We start from the raw sequence: 18,272 nt of genomic DNA, 5'->3' as shown, positions 1-18,272 counted from the left end.
GTCATTATATTGGTAATATTAATAATCATGTTTTCGTTGACACCCTTACTCTGTGGTACTTTTTACTTTTGCTATTTCTGTCTAACAGACATCTTATTTATTAAACAATGTTGTCATCTTTAAATTCCAGGTGTTCCCTCAGCCCCAGAGAAGCTTCACTACACCTCCAGGACCAAGAACACTGTCACACTTGCTTGGCAGCCTCCTCGCACTGATGGTGGCTCTCCAATCAGAGGCTATTACATCGAAAAGATGCGGCAAGACAGTGATGAATTTGATGTTGCCAATCGTCAAATCTGCAAAGACCTCACAATTACAATAGAAAATCTGAATGAAAACATGATGTATGACTTTAGAGTGAAGGCTGTCAATGAGGTTGGCGATGGTGAACCCTCCAAACCCATAAATGTTCACATTCAAGATGATGAATGTATGTTTTATTTTTATTTTACTTCTTACTTCTTTTACTACTTAGAGTTAAATATAATTGCCTAATATGAAATTCATTTTGACATGTTTTGTTATTTCTACTTTAGTTGCCCCAACCGTGACTTTGTTGAAATACATCAAGAGCAATGCCATCATTGTAAAGAAAGGAGCAGCTATTGATATACCTGCTGAAATTGCTGGTCTCCCCTTGCCTACCTTTGAATGGACAAAGAATGGAGTTGTTCTTGACAAACCCACTGAGATCATGACACTGGAGTCAGAGGAGATTGACAGACAGACTATCAGAACCAAGATTGCTATTCCTGAGACTGTAAGACAAGACACAGGCTCATACAAGCTAAGTGCAACAAATATTCTTGGAACGGGACAACAAATCATCAAAGTTGAGATATTAGGTATGATTGTACCTACAATATGTCGTAAGACCATGTCATTTATTAGATATCTTCTTAAGCAAGCACATCTAATTAGCTTTTTGCATTAAAATGGCATCTTACTGTATTTTTTTTTATTTCCAGATCGTCCCACACCACCAAGGAACATTGTGGTCTCTGACATCAAAGCTGAGTCCTGCTACCTCACTTGGGATGCTCCTGAGGACAACGGAGGAAGTGACCTCACCAACTATATTATTGAGAAGAGAGATGCCAGCAAGAAGAAGTCTGACTGGGAGCAGTTGACCTGTTGTATTATTGACAGACGCTATGGGGTTAGTGATTTGATCACAGTGGTTATATGTGCAGAGTTGACTCTGTTTCTAAAGCTCGAACCCTCATTCTGACCTTTTGAAAAACTTTTTTGTAGGTGTACAAGCTTGAGACCTATGGCACCTTCCAGTTCCAGATTAAAGCTGAGAACAAATATGGAGTCAGTGATGGATGCGAATCAGAAAAAGTTGTCCTCAAGGATCCATATGGCCTTCCTGGCCCACCCCAGAGGCCGAGAATCATTGGACATACAAGTTCGTCTATGCTGGTGGCGTGGGACCCTCCAAAGGACAATGGTGGATCTACCATTCAGGGCTACTGGCTAGAGAAGAGGGAGAGGGGTGCAGTGTACTGGAGTCGTGTAAATAGGGCTCCTGTCACAAAGCCAGCAGTTAAGGGCTTAGAGTACAACATCCTGCATCTTATTGAAGGTTTTGAGTACCAGTTCCGTGTCATGGCACAAAATGCAGCTGGCATTGGACCCCCTAGTGAGGCAACTGAATGTGTCTTTGCACTTGATCCAAGAAGTAAGTTAAACATTGTTTTACTGATTTACTGAGCGTGTCTTGAAGGAACCAAATCTAATGGTATTTTTGTGCTTTCTGTAGGTCCACCCAGCCAACCACCAGCACCTGAAGTGAAGGACAAAACAACAAGCAGCGTATCTCTTGCCTGGAGTCCACCAGACAAGAATGGAGGAAGCCCAATCAAGGGCTATATTGTTGAGATGCAAGATGAGGGCTCATCAGAGTGGAAACGGGTCAATGACCCTGAAAAGCTCATTCTAGGCAATTCATTTACAGTGACAGGACTCAAAGAGAATAGGAAATGCAGATTTAGGATTGTCGCTGTTAATGCTGCTGGTGAATCGGAACCAAGTCCAAGGACTTCTGACATTATGGTACAGGATATCCTGGGTAAGATTTGGATTTTTTCAGTATATTAAAGTGAATTTTAAATCTTTATTCATACATACATACACTTGCTAAATGGTCTACAAAAATCATTTTAAACTTCACAATGAGGTCATTTTTTTGGCTTTTTTTTTTTTTTTTACAGAGGAACCCGTCATACAGTTACATGTCTCAGCTCATGAGCTGCTCGCTTGTCACGCTGGAACAACAATCAAAATCCCAGCCACCATATCAGGCACACCTGTTCCAAACGTCACGTGGGAATTTGAGGGAACTGCCGCAACAGAGATGAAGAACGAGCGACATAAACTTCCAGTGGATTCAGATGTAAGAGCTTTCTTAATTAAAAGTATATTAAACATCAGATTTTTAAAAAATTCTTATTATTAATCTTTATTTAACCAGGGAAGTCACATTGAGATTAAAAATCTCTTTTACAAGTGAGCCCTGGCCAAGACAGCAGCATATAACACACAAATTACACAATCAACAACATAGTGCGGATATATGCACATGTATACATTTAACAAGAACAAGCATATGTATAAAAATTTTGACTTTTACTTTAAATTCAGTCAAAGAAATAAACTGCTTCAATTTAAAATGTTTCTGTAAATCATTCCATACAAAAGGTGCACTGTAACTAAATGCTGGTCCAAATTAGAGGTACCAATATTATTAAATTCCGTTTAATTAATCATTTTATTTACTGTTTGTTTGATAATAATTACAGATCTCATTAACTGATACTACATCACAAGTTACAATCCCTGTGTGTAAACTCAGCCACTCTGGACGGTACATCATTACAGCTTCTAATAAAGCCGCCACTAAAACGGTTAAAGTCCGTGTGACTGTACTCGGTAAGACAGATAACATTTAGTAAACATAATTAGCATCTTACATACAAAAAAACAATGTTAAACTATTATAAATATTTTACAGATTTGCCTGGGCCTCCAAAGGATCTCAAAATAACTGACATTACAAGAGGCACATGCAGACTCACATGGAAGCCTCCAGATAACGATGGTGGTGAGAGAATCAAGAGTTACTTCATTGAAAAGAAGACAATTGAAGGAAAAGCCTGGACAAAAGTTAATCCAGCCTGTGCCAGTCAATCTTTGGTGGTCCCAGACCTTGTCGAAGGACAGGACTACTTGTTCCGTATTCGGGCTGAGAATCAATTTGGTATGGGACCTCCTCTAGAAACCTTCCAAAGAACAAAGGCTAAGGATCCTATCCGTAAGTATAAAATTTGTGACCCTCTTACAGGGGTGTGTGTTGGAATTGTTGCTGTTTTCTTAAAAGCTAGTTTGTGTATTATTACTTCAAAAGTTACCTGTTCAAATTTATACTTCCACATACTATGGAACAATTTATCTGTCCTCTGCCACTCACATCAAGAATGAATCTGTGATCAAACTCCTAATGACTCCTCATTTACAAGTCTATTTATTTACAGATCCTCCTGATGCACCCATAAGACTTAAAATCGTCGATCTATCCAAGGGAACGGTGACTTTGACATGGAAGCCACCCAGAAATGATGGTGGATCACCTGTAACTCATTACATTGTTGAACGCCTCTGGTGGGATGCCAGCGGAGAGCAGAAAGAGTCCTGGAGACAGTGCAATAGACGTGACATTGATACCACCACCTTCAAAGTGGAGGACCTCCATGATGGTGCTGAGTATGAATTCCGTGTCAAGGCTGTAAACGAGGCCGGTGCAGGCAGACCGTCTTCTACTGCTGGACCTGTTATCGTTAAGGACCAGACAAGTACGTAAAATATCAAATGAATTAATAAATATAAATTAATTTAGCTAACTGAATGTCTTCATATTGACACAGAACATGTACATCACATTAAAGCTCTACTCTTTTTTATATCTAGGAGCTCCTTCCATTCAGCTTGAAGAGTTTATGGAAGTTGAACAGAACACAGACATTAACATTGTTGCTAAGATTAAAGGATGCCCATTCCCCACGCTTACCTGGCAGAAGGCTCCACCTCACAAAAGTGATGACAAGGTTGATATTTTGTATGATGAACATATCAACAAGCTTGTAACTGATGACGGCTGCACACTGCTGATCCAGCAGGGCAAGCGCTCAGACACTGGCCTCTACACACTCACTGCAAGCAACAGCCTCGGCAAAGTCTCTAAAGAGATGAGACTTAATGTGCTAGGTAAGATGTGTAACTGACTCATGATTTGTTAAGCACATTTGTGCACACTGATACTATAGTTCACAGCAATTAATGAAAATATACTTTCACCCTCAGGACTTCCTGGACCTCCTTCTGCACCAGTTAAATTTGAGGAGATTCATGCTGAACGTATTACACTGTCATGGCTGCCTCCTATTGACGACGGTGGCTCGAAAATCACTAACTATACTATTGAGAGACGGGTAGCCAGCCGGAAGACATGGATTCCTGTGCCTGGTGCACCTAAAGAGCGCTTATTTACCATTGAGGGTCTGATGCCCGGCCACGAATATGTGTTCCGCATTAGGGCTCAGAATAAATATGGAGTCGGTGAGCCACTTGACAGTGAGCCAGAGGTCGCTAGAGAGATTTTCAGTAAGTACTTATGCTTACATAAAATATTCTAATGACTTTTATTTGCCTTATAAAATTATAAAAATAACTAACACAAATTCTATTGTGTTTTATTTATAGCCGTCCCTGGTCAGTGCGAGAAACCATCAATCTCCAGTGTCACCATTGACTCAATTATGGTGAACTGGGAAGAGCCAGAAACAGACGGTGGTAGTCCAATTACTGGCTACTGGCTTGAGCGCAAGGAGACCACATCGAAACGCTGGAACAGAGTGACCCGTGATCCTATCAGGCCCATGCCACTTGGTGTCTCCCATAATGTCACAGGCCTCATTGAAGGCTGTCAGTACATTTTCCGTGTAACTGCGATTAATGCAGCCGGATGTGGACTCCCAAGTTTGCCATCTGACCCAACATTTGCCAGAGAACCAATTGGTGCGAAATTACAGAAATATCACAATAATGTCATAACATTTTTCTGCATGTCAGAAGTTTCACATTTATGTTTCTGTGTTTTTTGTATGTAGCTCCTCCTTCACCACCAACACCTAAAGTAACTGACTGGACAAAGAACACAGTTGACTTGGAATGGATTCCACCTCTGAAGGATGGTGGATCAAAAATCATGGGCTACTATGTTGAGTACAAAGAGGAAGGCACAGAGACTTGGGTTAAGGTATGATTTAAAATGACCATATTGTTAAAAGTAGCTTTTTCATTTTAGTGTTAACAAAGCATTCATTAGCACGTTTTGTGTTAAGTACAAGGGAAAAACTAAACTACTAGGCTACCTACTAAAACGCATAATCTCCAGTCACATTATTTAAAGTACTGGGACACCTGACCATGAGCTTGTTGGACATCCAATTCCAAAACCATGGACATTTAAATTGAATTGCTCCTTTTTTCATTTGTAGCATTCTTTCTGAGAAGTCTTCCTACAACACCATGTCTTTATAGACCTTGATTTGTTCTCAGGGGTATAATCATGCTGAAAGACAAAAGAGGGAATTCCCAGACAGTTGCCACAATGTTCAAAGCATATCATTTACCTTATATCATTTGTATACACCAGTTAGACTTGATTTGTGACATGACACTTATTAAAAGCAATTCAGCAACGCCTCAGAATATGACACAGAATTAAACATTAATATGAATATTTAAGGTCCTTTTATGTGTTTTGATATAATAATATTTTATTGTTCCAGGCCAAAGAAAATGAAGTTAGAGGAACCAGGTTTGTGATCACTGGGCTGAAAGAGAATGGATTCTACAGGTTTAGAGTTGTGGCGTTTAATGCTGCTGGTCTGAGTGAACCAGGAGAAGTTCCTGAAGTTCTTGAAATGAAGGAGAGGATAAGTAAGTCTTAACATTATGTCAAGATCTATTAGAATATCAATGGCATATTACATGCCAGCGTTTAATTAAAATATGAGTTTGTTATAAATTGTCTCATTATTTTTTTAATTTCAGTTGCCCCAGTTCTTGAATTGGACATCTCAGTGAAAGAGAAGATCGTTCTTCATGCCGGTGGTGTCATCCGCATCCTGGCATATATGTCCGGCCAGCCTGCACCTGAGATTACATGGGACAAAGATGGTGGCAAGGTCCCATTAGAAGCTGTTGTTGAGAACACATCAATCAGCACCTCATTAGTAATTAAGAACTGCACCAGGATGCAAAAGGGTGTTTATAGCATAACAGCAAAGAACGGTGGAGGAGAGGTGAAGAGGACAATAATTGTTGATGTTCTTGGTAAGCAGTCCATTACAGACATCTGTAAATAAATAAGAAAGTATTTTCATAAACCACCTTTTATTTTCTTCCCCAGATGTCCCTGGTCCAGTTGGTATACCCTTCTTAGCTGATAATCTCACTACAGACTCGTGCAAATTGACCTGGTTCTTCCCAGAGGATGACGGCGGTTCTCCAATATCTAACTACAAAATTGAGAAGCGTGAAGCTGAACGCAAAGCTTGGACGGCATGCTCTTATAATGCCGCCAGGCAAAATGCTGTGGTTCAAAATCTCACTTTAGGAAAAGCTTATTTCTTCAGGGTTGCAGCTGAAAATGCAGTCGGAGTTGGTCCATTCCGTGAAACTGCATGTGAACTTGTTATCAGGGAATCTCTTTGTAAGTTCCATTAATATTTTATATATGAATTTATGTTGTATATAAAACAAACTAGTAATTAAACTAAAATGTAAAAGTTACTGAGAAACTAATCTTTATTTTCACTAGCTGTACCTGATCGTCCAGAGGAAGTCGAGGTGACTGCTGTCACTAAAACCTACATCAGTGTAACATGGAAGCCACCAAGGAACGATGGTGGAAGCGATGTGACCTCCTATGTTCTTGAGGCCCGCATGATCGGCAAGGACAAGTTTATCAGACTGACCAAAGAGAAACTGATGGACAGAAGATTCACTTACGACAGTCTGCGAGAGGGTGAAAGTTATGAATTCCGTGTCAGTGCAGTGAACGAAATCGGCCAAGGCAAACCATCCTTCCACACAAAACCCATAACATGCAGAGATGAGCTTGGTATGAGAACCTTATTCCTCTGGGACTTAAATTAATCATGTGTATATTTTTATACAGATAACGAGTTGTTTAAGCAGAATTTTTTTACTGAGTGATCATGCCTCTTATATATGTTTTCAGAGCCCCCGACGATTGAACTGGACTTCCGTGATAAGGTCATTGTCCGTGTTGGTGAGAGTTTTGCTCTGCAGGGACGCTACTCAGGCAAACCAGCGCCTTCAGTAACCTGGTCAAGAGATGATGAGGAACTGAAAGCAGATCAACATATTCAGTTTAAAAGCACTTTGACCACTATGTGCCTTGGCATAATCAAGGCTCAGCGCAAGCACAGCGGTAGATACTGTGTTACAGTGGAAAACTGCACAGGAGCTCGCAAAGGAATCTGCAATGTCAATGTTGTTGGTATGAACTGTAAAATTACTTGAACAAATCATTTTAATAAAAAAAAAAAAAAACTCTAGACCATTGATGACCTTATATGCTGTCATTTATTTAATTTCTAGATCGTCCATCGCCACCTGAAAGTCCGGTTGTCTTCGAGGAAGTTCATAGGGATCATATGATCATTTCTTGGAAGCCTCCACTTGATGACGGTGGATGTGAAATTTCCAACTACATCATTGAAAAGAGAGACACAAACAGAGACATGTGGACGACTGTAACATCTGCCAGCTCAAAAACCATCTGCAAAATACCCAAGCTTGTTGAAGGTCGTCAGTACATCTTGAGAATCAGTGCTGAGAATTTGTATGGCATCAGTGACCCACTGGAGTCTGAAGAGATGAAAGCCAAGGATCGTTTCAGTACGTAACAATTTGTGAGAAGGAAAATAGCTTAGACGTCATTTGCTAGATATTAATATTTCAATGCATTTGCAGGAGTACCGGAGGCCCCAGAACAACCAACAGTTAAAGAAGTTTACCATGACTCAGCCCTTGTGCTCTGGAACCGTCCCCGCGATGGTGGCAAGCCCATTACCAATTACTACCTGGAGAAGAAGGAACCGTCTGCTAAGAGGTGGTCTCGGGCAACCAGAGAACCCATTTATCCCAATACTCAATACAGGGTGCAGGAGCTTGTTGAAGGCTGTGAATATGAGTTCCGTGTCACAGCGGAGAATGAAATTGGTACTGGAGACCCTAGCCCTCCATCCAAACCTATTTTAGCCAAGGATCCTGTTGGTAAGTGATTCTCAACACAAAACTCAACACAAACAACAGCATCTATTATATTATATGATATTAATTATATTATATTACATTATATTATATATTTAATTTAACCTACAGTATGTGATTTTAGAAAAGAGACTTGTAGAAAATGTTACTGCAGGAATTTTGTAGCGTTAGTTGTGCTTTTCAATCCATCATCATCCTAAATTATCCTTTATTTTTGAATTGCTTTATTTATATTGTGTATTATTTTGAGTCATGTCTTACTGAAGTACTGTGTGTTTCATTAAATATTGATTTATTTCCCCATCATCATGTTTGTTTTTACAGTTCCACCCAGCCCACCTGTGCTGCCTGAAGCGGTCGACAAAACCAAGAATTCAGTGAGTCTGGCATGGCGTGTTCCTCGTCATGATGGCAAAGGCAAAATCCTTGGATACCTTGTTGAGTATCAAAAGCCTGGAGCAATTGATTGGATCCCGGCAAACGAAACTCCTGAGTCATGCCCAGATACCAAATACGTTGTTGGCAACCTACAAGATGGTGAAGAATACCGTTTCAGGGTTACAGCTGTAAATGCAGCTGGAAAATCCGAACCTGCCTATGTGAGGGATCCAGTTAAAGTGCATGACAGACTGGGTAATTATCTTTTTGTCACTGAGATGTTTATTTGACTAATGGCTGAAAGTCCTTGCTAAACGTAATCATTTGCATCTTGTTTTGCATCTGCAGAGGAACCAGAGTTGTTACTGGATGCCAATATGGCACGTGACCATCTTGCCATGATTGGAACCGATATCACACTAAGCGCTGTGATTAAGGGTATTCCGATTCCCACTGTCTCCTGGAAGAAGGATGGTGAAGATGTTCCTGCCCACTGTACTGTTGAAGTCGCAGCAAAAGGAAGTAAAGTACACATCAAGAAATGTAACCGTGCTGACTGTGGCAAATACACCATATCCATTCAGAATGCAGCAGGTTCAAAGACAGCAACATGCACAGTGCTTGTTCTTGGTACGAATAATGTATATGCATTCATATTGAACATATATAGAGGTAAATCTAACATTTGTAACAGCTGAAAACTGACAACATTTGTTTCGCCTCACTGTGATTCAGATAAACCTGGACCTCCAAGAAACCTTGCGGCCTCTGAGATTACAAGCGAGTCAGCTTATCTGACCTGGCAAAAGCCACTGGATGATGGCGGTGCTGTGATTTCTCACTATGTTGTGGAGAAGAAAGACGTTGCAGCTGAAAAGTGGGTCCCAGTTTGTGCCTCATCCAAGAAGCTTAGCCTCATGGCTCTGTACCTGATGGAGGGTGTTCAGTATCTATTCCGTGTTGCTGCTGAAAATCAGTTTGGCAGAAGTGCATATGTTGAAACCAGCAAGCCTATTAAAGCAGTTGATCCTCTTTGTAAGTATTAATAAAAAAAAAACACATTTTAAAAATAAATGTCAGTGACTATAAGTGATATAGTTCATGTCTTAAACACAAAAGTTAACATGTTCCCTTTTTATGGCATCCAGATCCTCCTGGACCTCCCAAGAATCTACACCATGTAGATGCAGAAAAAACAGAAGTATGGCTTGCATGGGAGTGGCCTGATCGCACTGGTGGAAGTGAAATCACTGGATTTATTGTTGAGTATCAGGAAGAGGGAGCCACCGATTGGGTGGGCTTCAAGACCGTCAGTAATCCACACTGTCATGTTACTGGACTTCACGAGGGAAAAACTTACAGATTCCGTGTGAAATCACAAAATGCAATTGGCATTAGCAGACCAGATACCACTGTGCCAATCACTTGCCAGGAAAAGACCTGTAAGATTTGTTTAAGATGTTGTCACATACATTATGATATTATGAAATCTGTTCATACAATGGAAAAGGTGTATATATATATATTTACATGTATTTTTTTTTTTTTTACAGTGGCACCCTCTATTGAAGTTGATGTAAAGCTCATTGAAGGACTTGTTGTCAAGGCTGGAACCACAATTGCTCTACCTGCAATCATGAAAGGAATACCAATTCCTACACCCAAGTGGCAAACTGATGGCAATGAGCTTAAAACTGATGGCAGATTCAAGATAATTACTGAAGGAAATTCAACAGCTCTAAACATCAGTGAATGTGCTAGGACTGACAGTGGAGAATATGTACTTACTGTCACAAATCCTGCTGGAAGCAAATCAGTTGCTCTTCATGTAACAGTACTCGATCTCCCAGGTCCTCCTATTGGACCTGTTAACATCCTCGAAGTCACACCCGACCACATGGTTATCCAGTGGCGGCCACCTAAAGACGACGGTGGCACACCGTTGATGAACTACATTGTCGAAAAGAAGGACGTGAAGAAACCTTGGGAGCCATGGTCAGTCGTGAGTTCTGGGAGTAACAGCACTAAGGTTAAGGTTCCACGTTTAGAGAAAGGTCGCGAATATGTTGTACGCATCCGTGCAGAGAACAAGATCGGCATTGGTGCAGCCCTAGAAAGTTCTCCCACCATCGCCAAGCATATGTTTGATCCACCAGGTCCCCCAGGGTGCCCGACATGCTCTGATGTCACAGAAAATGCTGTAACAGTTTCATGGAGTGAACCAGAAACTAATGGTGGAAGTCCGGTTAGTGGTTACATCGTGGAGCGTAGGGAGATGACTGGTAAATGGATTCGCGTAAACAAAACACCCGTTTTGGATCTTAGATACAGAGTCTCTGGTCTTTTTGATGGTAACATCTATGAATTCAGAGTTTTTGCTGAAAATGTTGCTGGTGTAAGTGAACCATCATATCCTTCAGATCCGGTGAAAATCACTCGACCACTTGCTCCTCCAGGACCTCCAAGTAACCTAAAACTGAAGGACTGGAGCAAAGCATATGCAGATTTGGTATGGACCAAGCCTAGCAGAGATGGTGGTAGTCCTGTTTTGGGCTATGTTGTTGAGTGTCAAAAATCTGGTTCTGCACAGTGGGACAGGATTAATAAAGATCTTATCAAGTATTGTGCATTTAGGGTACCAGGACTTATTGAAGGCACGGAGTACAGGTTCCGTGTTAGAGCATCCAATAAGATTGGAGATGGAGAGCCAAGGGAGCTAACAGAAACAGTGCTTGCCAAGGACATCCTCGTTCCTCCAGAAGTAACTGTTGATGTTGCTTGCCGTGACCTTGTTACAGTCCGAGCAGGACAGTTTATTAGCCTGGTGGCCCGAGTTAAAGGAAGACCTGATCCTGAAATCACCTGGACTAAGGATGCAAGAGCGTTGGGTAGAGACAAGCGTACTGAGATGATTAACAATTTCCCACGTGTTGAACTGTACATTCAGGATGCCGTAAGAGGAGATTATGGAAAATATGCAATTCAAGCGAAAAACAGCAGTGGTCATGCACAAGCTGCAATCGTTGTAAATGTGCTTGATATTCCTGGACCTTGCCAGAACTTGAAAGTTGCATACGTGACAAAAGACTCATGTATGGTGTCCTGGGAAAATCCAGAGGATAATGGTGGCACTGAAATCACAAACTACATTATCGAGAGCCGTCAACCCAGCCAAAGGACATGGACAGTTGTTTCCTCCGACTGCACCAAACGTGTTGTGAAGGCCGTACTTGTTCAAAACTGTGAATATTTCTTCCGTGTAAGTGCAGAGAACAAAATCGGTGCAGGACCACCCACAGAAACAAAAACACCAGTCCTTGCCGTTGACCCAGTTGAGAAACCAGGTGAACCAGAGAATTTCCAGATCAATGAAGTTGGAAAAACGTTTGTCTTCCTTAAATGGAAGAAGCCAGAATATGATGGTGGCAGCCGCAATCTTGCTTATCATGTTGAAAAGAAACCAAAAGAGGCAGACGAATGGGAAAGAATCCATAAAGGTGCTATTAAAGAGACATATTTCATGGCTGATAGATGCATTGAAAACCAGATATATCAGTTTAGAGTCCAAACAAAGAATGAGGGAGGAGAAAGCAACTGGGTGACCACAGCTGAAGTTCTTGTAAAGGAGGAACTTGTGGTTCCTGAAATAAACATCAAGCTGGCAGGTGTTCTTGTGGTTAAAGCTGGAGATTCCATTCCTCTTGAGGCAGAGATTAAAGGAAAGCCACAGCCAGATATCAAATGGAGTAAAGAAGGTTACACTGGAGACCTCCATAAAATTCCTCGACTTCAAGTTGAATCTGGTTCAAACTTCTCCAAATTCCTGCTAACAAATTCAAAACGTACAGATACTGGAAAGTATATCATCACTGCAACGAATGCTGCTGGAAGCTGCACAGCTGAGGCCAGGGTTAATGTTCTTGACAGACCTGGACCTATTAAAGACCTAAAGGTTTCGGGCATTTTAATGGACAGATGCAAGTTGACATGGGAGGTGCCAGAGGATGATGGTGGATGTGAAATCTATAACTACATCATTGAGAAATGTGAGACAAAGAGAGGTGTCTGGTCAATCCATTCTTCAGCTGTTGTAACAAACAGTGCTAATGTAACTCGTCTAATTGAAGGAAATGAGTACATATTTAGAGTAAGAGCAGAGAATAAGATGGGGGCGGGTCCTGCTGTAGCAACAGAATCCATCATTGCAAGAACACTGTTCAGTAGGCCTGGAGCACCGGATGCGCCAGAGGTGACCAAAATTGCTAAAGATGAAATGACCGTTTATTGGTGCCCTCCTGATAACGATGGTGGAAAACCCATCACTGGCTATATTCTTGAGAAGAAAGAAGAACACGCCATCAGATGGACTCCAGTTACTAAATCTCCTACTGCATCAACACAAATGACTGTAACAGGATTGTTAACTAACCATGAATACCAGTTCCGTGTCAAGGCAGAGAATGAGATTGGAGTTGGTGATGCAAGCAAGCCGTCTAGAACATATACTGCAAGAGACCCTACTGGTATGTTTAGTTTATTGTAATAATATTATAATATTTGACTAAATTTTATATTTAGTGATGTGATGATGAGATTTTTAAGGTTTTTGTTAGCTATAACTCTTTGTTTCTTTGTTTGTAGGACCTCCTGGCCCTGTTGGAAACTTAAAGGTGACTGACAGTTCAAAGACTTCAATCACACTTGGGTGGACAAAGCCAACATATGATGGTGGTGCACCGCTCATTGGATATGTAGTCGAAATTAGAGTCAAAGGAACAGGCAAGAAGGGTGAAGAAGGATGGAAGCGATGCAATGTTGCTGCTCAGCTGATCGGGACCGAGTTCACAGTCACAAGTCTTGATGAAAAACTTGAGTATGAATTCCGTGTTTCTGCCCAAAACCAGATTGGTTTGAGCCAACCAACTAATCTCGATGGAGCTGTTTCACCACGGGATATTTTTGGTGAGTATGAAAAACCTATAACAAATATCAGAATTTATCATCAGCCTTCTCAATTTTAAACCTAAATGTTCTATGTAATCAAACAGAGGCTCCTGAAATCGGTTTGGACGCTGAACTCAAGAAAGGTCTTACAGTCAGAGCTGGATGCCCAATAAGATTAGTTGCAACTGTCAGAGGACGACCACCACCTAAAGTGCAATGGAGAAGAATGGGAATTGATAATGTTGTCAAGAAGGGTCATGTGGATGTAATTGACACAATGACATTCCTTGTCATTTCTGATACCACCCGTGATGATTCTGGCAAATACTCACTTAATGTATCAAGCCCAGCAGGAGAAAAGGCGGTGTTTGTCAACGTCAGGGTACTTGGTAAGTACAAAATCTGTGAAATGTACAGTATAACAGTAGATTTTATGTATTTCAGATGATGATGATATTTAATTGTACTTAACTGATCTTCACAGACACACCTGGACCTGTCGTTGGTCTGGAAGTCACAGACATCACAATGGTGTCTTGCAACCTCGCATGGTCCCCACCAGAAAATGACGGAGGCAGTGAAGTAACTCATTACATTGTTGAGAAGCGTGAAATTGATCGCAAGACCTGGGGAACAGTGAAAGCAGACGTGAACAAAACAGAACTCAAAGTCAGCAATCTTGTACCAGGAACAGAGTATTACTTCAGAGTTACCGCTGTAAATGAGTATGGTCCAGGTGTTCCAAAAGCCACCCAGAGATCATATCTGGCCTCTGATCCTATCAGTAAGTATAGAAAAAAACATTTGAAAAGTTGTTACACACCTTTATGAATTTTGTTAAAATGACTTGTTATCTTCTTAGGCAAACCTGACCCACCACAGAAGGTTGATGTTTTAGAGATTACTAAAAACAGTGCAAAGGTCGGCTGGGTGAAACCAATGACAGATGGTGGAGCTAAGATTGATGGCTATATAATTGACTACCTGGAGCTTCCTGCACCCAAACCACCAAAGGAACCAATGGTGGTTGAAGGTGTAGCGGAGCCTGGTGCTGAGCCTACACCACCACCACCACCTCCACCAGTGGTAGAAGAAGAAGAAGTAGAGAAAGTAAAGAAAGAAGAATGGACACCATATACCACTGTAAAAGACTTATTCATATCTGTTGCTGGGCTGAAGGAAGGAAGAAGATATCGCTTCAGAGTGGCTGCACGAAATTCCATGGGTGCCAGTCTTCCCACTGAAACCAGAGAGTCCTATGAGATCAAGGAACAAATGTGTAAGTTACTGTATACAAAGTTTTAGCAAGGCTGAGTTGTGCTTCTGATCACTAGGTTATTTATTTCTCATCTCAATTATTTGCTCTTGTTTGTTTCTTTTCAGTGGAACCGAAGGTTATAATTCCTGAGCTTGTCACTGCAAAGGCAGGCACAAAAGTAAGAGTGGAGGCCCTTGTGTCAGGAAAGCCAGCACCTGTGTGCCAGTGGAAACGAGGAGAGGACAACGTGGTCTCCTCAAGTCGTCTTGCTGTTCACAAATCTCAGAACATGTGTGTGCTCATCATTAAAGACGTTTCCAGAACAGACAGTGGTCAATATAGCCTTGTTGCAGAGAACAGCTCAGGCAAAGTGGAGCAAGTTATGAAAATTATCATCAGAGGTCAGTATTGAAGAACTTTTTTTTTTAATAATTCAAGTAACAACTATATTTTTTACTTTCATTTTTCATTCAGTTAGCATATAAAATGTGGTATGTATTAACATGTTGGTTCAATTTAGCGACAAAGATTTTCAGTTAGAATTCCTTTGATAGATAATAAGTGCTCTTTTTTCAGATATTCCTGGACCACCTGAGCCTCCCTTCGAAATCAGTGACATTGACTCTGATGCCTGCACACTCTCTTGGAACAAACCACTTGAAGATGGTGGTAGTAATATTACCAACTATGTGGTTGAGAAATGTGATGTGAGCAGAGGTGACTGGGTTACTGCACTTTCCAGCTGTGGCAAGACTGGTTGCAGACTTGGAAAACTTATCCCAGGAAAGGAGTACACTTTCCGTGTTCGTGCAGAGAACCGTTTTGGCATCTCAGATCCCATCACATCTGAGAGAATGATAGCTAAGTTCCCATTTGGTAAGTTTAAAGCACGATAAAATAAATGTTACACGAAATACATTGTGTGTGATATGACACCTGACATGACAAAATATCCCTTTTTCAGATGTTCCTAGTGAACCACTGAACTGCAGAATCACAAAAGTAAACAAGGACTGCATGTTTGTGGCTTGGGATAAGCCCGAGTCGGATGGTGGCAGTCCCGTTACTGGATACTACATTGAGCGCAAAGAAAGAAATAGCTTGCTATGGGTTAAGGCTAATGATTCAGTTGTGCGCACCACTGAATATCCTTGTGCTGGTATAATTGAAGGTCTGGAATACACTTTCAGAGTATCTGCAATTAATCGTGCAGGACAGGGTAAACCAAGCATAAAGACTGAATTTGTCACAGCAAGAACACCAGTGGGTAAGTTAATGCATTATTATTATTATTATTATTATTATTATTATTATTATTATTATTATTATTGTTAATAGCAGTAGTAGTAGTATTATCTTGTGTTACGTATTGCACAATTTTAAAACCACATTTTTGCATGTCATAACAGATGCTCCAGGCAAACCAGAGGTACTCGACGTGACCAAGAATACTGTTACACTGGTTTGGGCCAGACCAAAGAATGATGGTGGCAGCAAGATCATTGGATACTATGTAGAAGCCTTGAAGATCCCTGAGGACAGGTGGATACGATGCAACACAAGCAGTCAGAACGTACCTCGGGAGGAGTACACCGTAACTGGATTGGATGAGGGAGCCCAGTATCAGTTTAGAGTTTTTGCAAAAACAGCAGTTAACATTAGCAGGCCATCTGAAGCCACTGATGCAATTCTTGTATCTGCAGAAAATGGTGGGTTTATATTGTCAATTTTATTACTAATTTGTTTAGAATTTAGAATTTTGCTAGGTTTATTAATCTTTATATTTGTCACTTTGTTTCTGACAGTACCTCCTAGAATAGAACTGACTATACAGATGAAGAAAATGTTGCCCAAAAAGGCTGGCTCAGATGTTTGCCTTGAGGCTGAAGTTTTTGGCAAACCGATGCCCAAGGTGACCTGGAGCAAAGATGGAAAAGACTTGACTGCTGATAAAGACATAAAGATTTCTCAAAAGAGACATCAGTTTTTGTTGAGCCTTCCTGCAGTTACAAAACTCCACACGGGAATTTACACTATTCATGCAAAGAATGCCAGTGGTTCTAAATCTGAAGACATCCAGCTTACAGTTTTGGGTGAGTACTGTGTTTGGGTTCTGTTACTAACAGTAACACTTTTTGCAGATATGTTGTGTAACTCTTTATTTTCCTTTTTGTAGACATACCTGGTCCACCTGCTTCTATCAAGTTGGAAGAGGTACTTTCTGATCGCGTGAAGCTGAGTTGGACACCTCCACTTGCAGATGGTGGTACACCAATTACAAACTATATCGTTGACAAGCGTGAGTCGAGCAGAGCAAACTGGGCCCAAGTTTCTGTGAAGATCGGTGGGGACGTAAGAGAGTTTTGTGTGGAGAGATTAATTATGGGTCATGAATACCAATTCCGTGTTCGAGCTGAGAACAGATATGGCAGTGGTGATGCCATCCTTTCAGATCCTGTTGTTGCAAAGGATCCCTTCAGTAAGATACATTCCATTTTTGTAATCATTGCCTCCTTTTTTCTCTCTGTTGTTCTCTAACTTTACTGTACTTGGCATTTACAGCTGTTCCTGGACAATGTGATCCACCAATTATTACCAACATCACAAAAGAGAAAATGACTGTAAGCTGGAAGGAGCCTTCTGATGATGGCAAATCTCCCATCCTTGGATACATCGTTGAAAAGCGTGAGAGCAAAGAAATAAACTGGACCAAACTCAACAGGAAACCTTTACTGGAAAGATCACTTGAAGTTGGAGGTCTCTCAGAGGGGACTCAGTATGAGTTTAGAGTTACTGCTGTTAACAAAGCTGGTCCTGGCAAACCCAGTGAGCCATCCAATGCTGCGGCTGCAGTTGATCCTATCTGTAAGTCTATTTAAAATAATACCTACTCGTCTGACTTCTTTTTTTTTTTACATCTTATAGTATTGTCTACTAATTTCATTCCCAGATCCTCCTGGACCACCAGTTTCCCCTAAAGTTACTGACACAAGTAACAGCACTATTAGCCTGTCCTGGACTAAACCTGCAAATAATGGTGGAAGTGAAATTTTGGGATACCTAGTCGAATGCAAGAGAACTAATACAGCAGACTGGATCCGTTGCAATGTCCCCAAGAACCTACAGGAGACACACTATGTTGTCACCGGACTTTTGGAAAAATCCGAATATCAGCTACGCATTAGCGCCGTCAACAAAGTTGGCTTTAGCCAGCCATGTGAAGTTCCAGACAGACATGTAGCAAAGGATGTATTTGGTATGAGATTTGAAAAGAAATTACTGTATTACATTAAAAATGATTTATTTTAATAATTAAAAGCTACTT

The 18,272-nt window shown here is 40.9% G+C and overlaps 1 protein-coding gene across 19 annotated transcripts in view; it reads left to right on the top strand.

The window, feature by feature from the left end:
* The window catches only part of ttn.1 (titin, tandem duplicate 1), a 138,006-nt gene that overhangs the window by 71,840 nt on the left and 47,894 nt on the right, over positions 1-18,272 (top strand). For all 19 annotated transcript variants that reach the window (XM_063006089.1, XM_063006086.1, XM_063006085.1 and 16 more), the window contains 37 exons: positions 131-430; positions 537-845; positions 969-1,159; positions 1,255-1,684; positions 1,766-2,074; positions 2,217-2,398; positions 2,805-2,934; positions 3,017-3,316; positions 3,537-3,854; positions 3,970-4,266; positions 4,363-4,662; positions 4,762-5,076; positions 5,169-5,317; positions 5,853-6,003; positions 6,118-6,399; positions 6,476-6,778; positions 6,887-7,189; positions 7,310-7,591; positions 7,693-7,992; positions 8,068-8,370; positions 8,692-9,000; positions 9,094-9,375; positions 9,481-9,780; positions 9,894-10,187; positions 10,299-13,268; positions 13,387-13,707; positions 13,794-14,078; positions 14,174-14,473; positions 14,552-14,968; positions 15,073-15,348; positions 15,524-15,823; positions 15,912-16,214; positions 16,357-16,656; positions 16,753-17,040; positions 17,124-17,426; positions 17,510-17,812; positions 17,898-18,203. In XM_063006089.1, coding sequence (XP_062862159.1) covers positions 131-430; positions 537-845; positions 969-1,159; positions 1,255-1,684; positions 1,766-2,074; positions 2,217-2,398; positions 2,805-2,934; positions 3,017-3,316; positions 3,537-3,854; positions 3,970-4,266; positions 4,363-4,662; positions 4,762-5,076; positions 5,169-5,317; positions 5,853-6,003; positions 6,118-6,399; positions 6,476-6,778; positions 6,887-7,189; positions 7,310-7,591; positions 7,693-7,992; positions 8,068-8,370; positions 8,692-9,000; positions 9,094-9,375; positions 9,481-9,780; positions 9,894-10,187; positions 10,299-13,268; positions 13,387-13,707; positions 13,794-14,078; positions 14,174-14,473; positions 14,552-14,968; positions 15,073-15,348; positions 15,524-15,823; positions 15,912-16,214; positions 16,357-16,656; positions 16,753-17,040; positions 17,124-17,426; positions 17,510-17,812; positions 17,898-18,203 — 13,311 coding nt within the window. The remainder of the gene's footprint in view (positions 1-130; positions 431-536; positions 846-968; positions 1,160-1,254; positions 1,685-1,765; positions 2,075-2,216; positions 2,399-2,804; positions 2,935-3,016; positions 3,317-3,536; positions 3,855-3,969; positions 4,267-4,362; positions 4,663-4,761; positions 5,077-5,168; positions 5,318-5,852; positions 6,004-6,117; positions 6,400-6,475; positions 6,779-6,886; positions 7,190-7,309; positions 7,592-7,692; positions 7,993-8,067; positions 8,371-8,691; positions 9,001-9,093; positions 9,376-9,480; positions 9,781-9,893; positions 10,188-10,298; positions 13,269-13,386; positions 13,708-13,793; positions 14,079-14,173; positions 14,474-14,551; positions 14,969-15,072; positions 15,349-15,523; positions 15,824-15,911; positions 16,215-16,356; positions 16,657-16,752; positions 17,041-17,123; positions 17,427-17,509; positions 17,813-17,897; positions 18,204-18,272) is intronic.

The sequence above is a fragment of the Trichomycterus rosablanca genome, chromosome 12 (assembly GCF_030014385.1).
Source record: "Trichomycterus rosablanca isolate fTriRos1 chromosome 12, fTriRos1.hap1, whole genome shotgun sequence".
In the NCBI taxonomy this organism is placed as follows: domain Eukaryota; kingdom Metazoa; phylum Chordata; class Actinopteri; order Siluriformes; family Trichomycteridae; genus Trichomycterus; species Trichomycterus rosablanca.
The sequence above is the reverse complement of the archived record's forward strand: the minus strand, read 5'-3'. Positions and strand labels throughout refer to the sequence as shown.